Below are 8,725 nucleotides of genomic sequence, written 5' to 3'. Positions count from 1 at the left end.
GCCCAACGGCAGCGCGGGGTCCAGTTAACAAGCTCGTGGGCCAGATCTCAGCTTCCCTCCGAGTAACCCTCCTGTAGACCCATAACTCTCCCGGGACTACATCCTCAAGCCGGGACTCCAGGGTTCTGCTTGCACCCCCGCCCGCGATTCCCGATTCCTTGTGCGGGCGCGGCGGCAAAACGTGCTCGCTTCCCTTAACTGGCGCCCGCGCACCCCGGGAGCCAAGAACTCCCCGCAGGAAGCTCGGAGTACCTGGACCCGCCGCAGATAACCCCCGCCCCGTCACCCGCTCGGCTTTCTCTTCCTCCTCCTCCTCTGGCCCTTCGCCTCCCGCCGCCTGCCTCCGCGGCCGCCGCCTGCGGCTTTGTTTTCCTCCCAGGTTTCATTCCCCACACGTGATACTGTGTTATTGCAAAGAGCGCTTCGGAGCGCGAGCGCAGGGCGCGCGCACCTATAAATACGGACACCGGGTCTGGGAAGCCGAAGACCGTAAGGGTGGGGAGGGCCTGGGACTTGGCGATCAGCGACCAGCCAGCAAGGAAGCAAGCGACCGAGCGAGCGAGCTACACAGCCGCGCGCGTGGGCCCGGGCGGCGGCGTCCCCGGCCGCAGCACCAAGGGGCGAGCATGGCCCGCCCGCGGGGGGGCCGGGCCGCCGCGCACGCCGCCTGCGCCCCGCGCCCTGCCCAGCCCGGGTCACCGGCGCTCGCGCTCGCTGCTTAGCACTCGGGCGCCGCTCGCTTCTCCGGGCATCGCGGAAATACCGCCGCAGACGGACACAATGGCGGCGACTGCCGCCACCACGGCCGCCACCGCCGGCACGGCCGCCTGCAGCAGCAACAGCAGCAGCACCGGCACCGACGCCGCGGGCACCAGCAGATTGCAGCAGCCGCCGCAGCAGCCCCAGCCCGCGACCGCCCCGCCGGCCCAGCCACCGCCGCCCGAGCCCCCTAGGAAGCCGCGCATGGACCCGCGGCGCCGCCAGGCTGCCCTCTCCTTCCTCACCAACATCTCGCTAGACGGACGGCCGCCGCTGCAAGACGAGGAGTGGGGCGGCGGCGAGGAGAGTGGCGCGGCCAAGCCCGGCGCCGGCAGCGCCTGCGGCGCGAGGACTCGGCTCAGCCTGCTTGCCGCCGCCGAGCGGGGCGGCTGCAACGCGCTCGCTGCAGCGGGCACGGCGGCGGCGGTAGCAGCTGGATGGGGCCCCTGCCTCCCGCAGCCTTCGCCGCTGCCGCCGCTGGCCCCCGGCGGCCACGCTCCGGGGTTCGGTCCCGGGGCGGCACGGGGCTTCGTGAGCCCTCTGGGCGCTGGCCGGGCGTCGGGGGAGCAGCTACAGCCGCCCCGGTCTGCGCCTTTCGCCTCCTGTGCTTCGCCGCAGCTGCCCGACGGGCCCGGGGACGGCGGGCAGGAAGAGTTGGAGGAGGACGATGCCTTTTCCAGCGTGCAGGTGCCGACGGCCGCCTTCTTGGCCTCCGGGACCCCCGGGAGTGGGAGCGGCAGTCGAGGTCGCCTCAACTCGTTCACTCAGGGAATCCTGCCCATCGCCTTCTCCAGGCAGACCTCGCAGAACTACTGCTCCCTGGAGCAGCCGGGCCAGGGGGCCAGCACCAGCGCCTTGGAACAGCTGCAGAGGTCCCGGTGAGTATCCAGGATGCGACGCGCGCCTCGCCCCCGCGTCCCTCCCAGCCGGCTCTTGGCCGCGGAACACGGATCGCTCCCACCTTCTCGCGCCCTGCCGGAACCCTGAGCTTCTGGCCCAAATTCCAAACCACGAGGGCCCGTAAAGAGAGAGGGGCCCCAGGGACTTGTGTTCACAGGTGTGTGCATGAGCCCGGCACTCAAAGAGCAGAAGCATCACGCTCACGCTGAGTCCGGAGTTGGGAGTTGCGGGAGTCCATTAAAAAGCCGCACCCAAACCTCCCATTGTAAGGAGATCACCAACTTTCAGAAACCGGGTTCAGACCCAGAGGCGCTCTCTCCCCACGCCAGGCAAGACTTGGCGGGGCGCAAAGGTTCAGCTGGTGGCTGAGTGGCGCGTGTAAGCCTGAACTTCTTGCAGACTCGCGGTGAATCCCTCCTGAGAAAAGTTCCTGCTTGTGCTCATAGTAGTCCGGTGTCCCGGGAAACCTTAGGGTTTTCCTTTTGCTTTCCTAAGAAACGGAAAATCCTTGCGTTTCCTTGCAATGGGCCTTGGAGGTTGGACACAGAGAGGAAATAGGGCTTGATGATTTTTTTTTTCCATTCCAAGATGAATTTGCTAAAGTTAGTTAGAAGCTTGTTATATTTGCCAGCTTATGTCATCTGCTGGTTTTAGGCATCTTAGCAAAAATATGAAATGTTGGACATTTGCTTATTGTGAAGGAAATAGCTGGAGTTTGTCACCATATGTTCAAAGGACAGGTGGGAGTTAGGTCTGTGTCAGCAGTAAGGCCGGAGTTTGGAAAAGAATCTGAGTGGGGAGCAGTGGAGAAATGCAGGCCTGTTTCCTTCCTGGGAGGGAGTATTCTCCCTTGTTAGTGTAATAAGGCCTCCTGTGAAGTCAGTTATAGCTTGGGCTCTACCTTGGGTCAGTTATTTTAACCTCCTGGGGCCTCAGTTTTCCCCTTCCTAAATGGAAACATTTTGCAGGCCTCAAGATGAGAAGGGAGAACCTTTTCTGTTACAGTCTCTCTCCTGTACTGCTCTTGGGAAAGCTCAGGCTTTTGCTGGCCTAAGTTAAGAAGGTGGCCTACTGGAAAACTTAACTTCCTCCCCCAACAGGCAAATGGGGAAAAACAAGCCAGTCTCATCCAGAAATTTGCCTGAGTCTCCTTCTTCCCAAATGGGTGAAATCATGACCCTGTCTGGTGTGTAGCCTCACGTTGTGAGTGCACAGGGGCTGCGGGGAGGGGTGTGGAACAGAGAAGCAGCCTTGTGATTGCATGGGTGAATTAGCGATGCTGGGCACAGGTGACAGTCTGGCTCTGGCATTTCTTGTCAGAGCATGCATCTCTCCATTAGCGGGCCAGTGCACAGGAGGGGAATCCCTTCCTTTCTGGGTGAGTGGTGCATACTCAGCAGTTTCTGGGCAGCTTGGTGTTACCGCTTGACATCACACTCTGGCTCATAATGACTCTATAGTTTGAGCATAAGCCCAGCCAGGCCTGAGGGTCATGACGGGAATTGTAATAAACATACATGTTATTCTAAGCCAGTATGCAAGGCTGGCCTGTGTCTCATGTTAGACAGATGTGTTCCTGTGCTAAAAGCAGCTGGAGATCAGATTACCTCACACTTTGTCTCCAAGAATCTCATTTCAGGGGATATGGAGGACCTTCTGTGTTAGCATTTTTTTTTTGTTTAAGATTTTATTTTGAAGTACTCCGTACACCCAACATGGGGGCTGGGACTTAGAACCCCAAGATTGAGAGTCGCATGCTCCACCAGCTGAGCCAGCCAGGCGCCCCTGTGTTAGTATTTCTGATCCAAAGAATAGCCAGAATTTAATTTCCAGTCCCATAAATATGAACCCCTTGGTTGTTTTATTGATCCCCCTACTCCCCAGCACATGCTTTAAGTAAGATGAGTCAGTCAGTATAAGATGCTTCCTGATAGTCCCATTCATCTTCCTACTTAGGAATTATCCATATCTGGCAACCTGATAGATGCATTTTTTTTTTTTTTATTACAGCTGTCAACAGTAACAGCCTGAAATATCATGTACAGAGAGGAGGTAAATGGGTGAAACAGGGATTTAAGAAAGGCCTTAAAAAGCCTAGCTTGGCTATAGCTGTTGCAGTGGTCATGAACTTCAAATATTCTAGGATGCTTTGTTTCTTACACCATCCTGCTTTTGAGAATTTTGTCAGAAGCAAGCTGTTTTTATGACCACTAAAGAGTACTTTTCACCTGCCTAGACAGTGTGATGTAGAGTACAAACTCATTTGAATTGGGCCCAAGGCCAACTTAGAAGAATGCTATTGGCTTTCCCTGCTGTGCCTCCCTTTAAGAAACCATGCTAGCCAGGGTAGTTCTAGATCCTACTTCATGGATGTTCTCTTGGGATATCCTTTTCAAATCAAATTATACTTGCCTCGGATGTGTCTCTTACTATTTAAGGAATTCCATAGAGCCTTGCTACTCAAAAGTTGGGCTCTGGGACCTGCAGATTTACCAGAGCTCTTAGAAATGCAAACTCTCAGGGGGGGCCTGGGTGGGCTCAGTCGGTTGAGCCTCATGATTTCACAGCTCAGGTCATGATCTCACGGTTCCTGAGTTCAAGCCCTGCATTGGGCTCGCTGCTGTCATCGCAGAGCCCCACTTCGTATCTTCTGTCCGTCGCCTGCCACCCCCCCCCTTCAGTGCTCTCTCAAAAATCTTTAAAAAAATAGGGGCGCCTGGGTGGCTCAGTCGGTTGAGCGTCCGACTTCAGCTCAGGTCACGATCTCGCGGTCCGTTAGTTCGAGCCCTGTGTCAGGCTCTGGGCTGATGGCTCAGAGCCTGGAGCCTGCTTCTGATTCTGTGTCTCCCTCTCTCTCTGCCCCTCCCCCGTTCATGCTCTGTCTCTCTCTATCTCAAAAATGTTAAAAAAAAAAAAAAAAAAAAAACTTTAAAAAAGAAATGCAAACTCTCAGGTCCCACTCCAGATTACAGGATCCCCAGATGATTCATATACATGTGAAAGTTTGGAAAGCATTGCCGTAGTTAATCTGAAATCATCTGCCTTTTATAATCAACTTGAGATATATTGGGTTTGTTATGAATATATAAAAATCAGAATTTCTCAGTCTGAAATCGTGAAATGCTTTCATTTTTGTTATTTCCGTCTGGACACTTGTATAACCAATCACAGTAATTGCTTGGACTTCCAAACTTTGAAATACGACTCGGGGAAAATTCCTCAGCCCAGGCCTAGGCACCATTTCTGGTTGCCTAGGTTGAAGCTTCACAGCCACCCCACGTGTAGATTGACAGACCCAGTTTAGTCCAGATACAAGCCCGGATCTTTGACATCCAAGCCTGGCGTCTTTTCCTCTGCCACTCAACTGTATCATTATGCTTTGCATGTGGTAGGCCCAAGAAGAATTTTGGAGCTATTGAGTGCAAATGTTTGGGATACAGCAGGCTAGTCATACTGATGTGATTCTGTACTTTTTAGTCTCCCCTCCCCTGCCATTTGACCTTTGAGCCCCCAGCTTCTGCTCACATCTCCATTAGAGCACCTAGGAAACCCAGTCCTGTAGGCCTGGGCATCTTCCCAGCCTGGTGGGCAGGGCTCCTCCCCTGGGAAGCCAACACACTGGGGGTTGCTCTCTGGCTAGGTGTCAGAGGTGGGAAGCCAAAAAGATGCCTTCTAGCTTGACACCCTGTCGTGCGCTCTGCTTAGGCAGTGCCAGCCGCACAGGGAAAGTGTTAGTAGGTGGAAAGGAGTGTAAATTTATAAGGTGTGTTTTAAGGCTTACTTCCATTTTAAAAATTTCATCTCTGGCAGCAGCTGGCGGCAGTCCTGGGTTACTCCACTTCCTTGAGCTTCTGAATGGCAGACAGCCACCCAGAAGCAAAGTCAAGCCCAGGTGAGCCAGTGTGTGCCATCAGGCCTGATTGAGGACCCTGCAAGTTGACCAGGGAATTAATTTTTTTTTTCAGTATATGAAATTTATTGTCAAATTGGTTTCCATACAACACCCAGTGCTCATCATCCCAAAAGGTGCCCTCCTCAATACCCATCACCCACCCTCCCCTCCCTCCCACCCCCCATCAACCCTCAGTTTGTTCTCAGTTTTTAACAGTCTCCTATGCTTTGGCTCTCTCCCACTCTAACCTGTTTTTTTTTTCCTTCCCCTCCCCCATGGGTTTCTGTTACGTTTCTCAGGATCCACATAAGAGTGAAACCATATGGTATCTGTCTTTCTCTGTATGGCTTATTTCACTTAGCATCACACTCTCCAGTTCCATCCACGTTGCTACAAAAGGCCAGATTTCATTCTTTCTCATTGCCACGTAGTATTCCATTGTGTATATAAACCACAATTTCTTTATCCATTCATCAGTTGATGGACATTTAGGCTCTTTCCATAATTTGGCTATTGTTGAGAGTGCTGCTATAAACATTGGGGTACAAGTGCCCCTATGCATCAGTACTCCTGTATCCCTTGGGTAAATTCCTAGCAGTGCTATTGCTGGGTCATAGGGTAGGTCTATTTTTAATTTTCTGAGGAACCTCCACACTGCTTTCCAGAGTGGCTGCACCAATTTGCAGGGAATTAATTTTAAAAAGCATGAGGGTTTTGCTTCTTAGAGCACCTGAGTTAGCATTATGCCTTATGGATGGAGAGTTAGTTCGTACATGGAAAGAGGACGTATGGTGCAAAAGAATTCCCAAGTCTTGGGTTCAAATCATGATGCCATTGCATGACCCTGGGCAAGTTAATCAGCCTTTCTGGCTCTGTTTCCTCTAGAGAGCCTTGGCCTGTGTCTTGGGCTTTGTCAAGTGTGAATTGGGCTTATATAATTGAGGGCTGACTCTGCGTGGGCATGCCCCAAATGCTAATTTATATCCGGGCTTCTCAAATGTAAATGTCTTTAGAATTCCCTAGGACCTTGGAAAAAGCAAGGATTTTGATCCTGCAGTTCTGGGAGGGCCTCAATTCTGCACAGCTGTGTGGGATGCTAATGGGTAGCCTTTTAAGAAGGAAGGCTTGGCTGGGTACTAGGATTGTTCCAATTGTAAGATTGAGGAAGCGAGGTCTCAGAGATGTTAAGTAACAGTGCTCAAGGTCACTCAGCTTGTTGGGGCAGAGCTCACACTGCTTTGGAACTTCTAAGTACTCCTCCCTCTGTATTGCCCCTATTGGGGTGAATGTCCGGGTTCTGTATCTGTGGCCCCTGTCTTCACTGAAAAGAAAGATGTGGGCTAACTAGGTGATCGACCGCCAGAGTAAGAGAAAGGAGATGGACGTTTTCCCCCAGGTTTTGTCGCTTCCTTGCTTTGTGATTTCAGGCAAGTTCCCACTCCATTTTCCTGTTGTAAGCCACCTGACTTGACTGGATTTTAGAAACCTGTGAAGGACTTTGATCTCCTCCAGCAGTAGGCAAACCCAGGTTACTGTTAAGTCATCTTTCTGGCACCATGAATGACAGAGGCCAAAGCTGCAGTCCCAGGCCGGCCAGGCCCTGGTCAGGACGCTTCCCCAAGACGCGGCGGAGGCCATGCCCTGCCGCGGACTGAGGTCAGTGGCCCGAGGCGCACCTGCTGCCCTCCCCTTTGCACTCACAAAGCCTGTAATATGGGTGAACGCAGAAGGGGAAATAAATCGGAAGCCTGCTCCCCACTGGCGTGTGCCCAGAAAGGGCAGCTAGTTCAAGTGTGACCTTTTGCCCTTTGGAAAGGGGGTGGGGAAGCCTCAGCATGGCTCTGTACCATGTCCCCACACCTGTCCTGGGGAGCCTCGCCTGCATGGACTTTTTCCCATGGGAAGGAGAGCTGTTAAGGGGGGGAGAGGGGTGTAGGGCAGGTGGCCTTTAAAGCACACTGGGAGGGAAAGATAGGTGAGGCCAGGTGAGGTGACAGGTTGTGGATCAGGAATGCCAATCGGCACTTGGCAAACCTGGATGCTGGGCCAGCCCCTGCCATGCCCGGTGACCCTGGACAAGTCACTTTACACCCTTGGCCTCAGTTTCCTTATGGATTTAAAGGGCTGGGTTAGGTGAGCTGCCGTTCTTCCTGGTCTAGGGCTCTGGGCGGCTCAGTCCTGGGCCTGCTGCCAAGGCTGGGGCGTGTTTAGCTTGGGATGTGTAGATAACCTAACCTTAGCATCGGATGTAGAAGTGGCATTGAGTTGGTTTCACGTGGCTCCGGTTGGCAGAACACGTAGTGAGGAACGACAGAATGAATGGGTTTCCCCTGGTGTAAGGGAGAACTTTACGAAACACCTTCAGCTATGTTCCCTCTGGCAGTGAAGGTGTCATAACTGGAATGGCCATTTTAGGAAGCCATCCAAGCTGGAAACCACTCCCTCATGAGTTGGTCAGTCCCCAACCAACACCACCCCATTGAGGAAGTGAACTGGAGTTACCACCTCCCTTGCTCACGGGCCTACGGGTTTACAAAGCACTTTGTGGACATCGATTCCAGGCCCCTGACACCATGGAGGGGCAGGAATCCAAGGTCACAGAGTGGGCACAGGGTGACCTTAGGTGCTTTGTCATCTGTCAGGTATGTAGTAGAGGGAATACTGCCTTGTGTCATTCATTCAACAAACAGTGAACATGATGACTATCGATTATGAGCTGTTGGTGTGCTAGTCATGAGAGATACAGACAAAAAAGGTGGTCCCTGTCTGTCGGGAGACCTGAATCACAGAAACAGGCCAATTTTCCAGTGATGAGGGCTTGGTTAGAGGTGCACTTGTTTGAGCCCCTACCAAGGCAGGAGCATTAAATGCCCTCCCCTGTGGGACCTGGCTCAGGGCCCTGACACAGTATTTTTATTTACCAAACATGTCCCAGGCACTACATGAGGATTAAGCAAGTTCATATTTATAACTGCCCTGAGATGACAGCACTACTGGATCACACTCATTCTTTTTTTTTTTTTTTTTTTAAGTTTATTTATTTATTTATTTTGAGAGAGGCAGTGTGAGTGGGGGAGGGGCAGAGAAAGAGGGAGAATCTCAAGCAGGCTCCACACTGTCAGCACAGAGCCCATACAGGGCCCGAACTCACAAAACCGTGAGATGGTGACCTGA

General features: G+C 52.9%; 1 protein-coding gene across 2 annotated transcripts in view; it reads left to right on the top strand.

Annotated features, from left to right (window-relative positions):
• The first annotated feature begins 765 nt into the window (after positions 1-765).
• The window catches only part of CABLES1 (Cdk5 and Abl enzyme substrate 1), a 114,273-nt gene continuing 106,313 nt past the window's right edge, over positions 766-8,725 (top strand). For both annotated transcript variants that reach the window (XM_049620363.1, XM_049620362.1), the window contains exon 1: positions 766-1,637. In XM_049620363.1, the coding sequence (XP_049476320.1) occupies positions 781-1,637 (857 nt within the window). In that variant the 5' untranslated portion in view covers positions 766-780. The remainder of the gene's footprint in view (positions 1,638-8,725) is intronic.

This window comes from Panthera uncia (assembly GCF_023721935.1).
Source record: "Panthera uncia isolate 11264 chromosome D3 unlocalized genomic scaffold, Puncia_PCG_1.0 HiC_scaffold_8, whole genome shotgun sequence".
In the NCBI taxonomy this organism is placed as follows: Eukaryota; Metazoa; Chordata; class Mammalia; order Carnivora; family Felidae; genus Panthera; species Panthera uncia.
The sequence above is the reverse complement of the archived record's forward strand: the minus strand, read 5'-3'. Positions and strand labels throughout refer to the sequence as shown.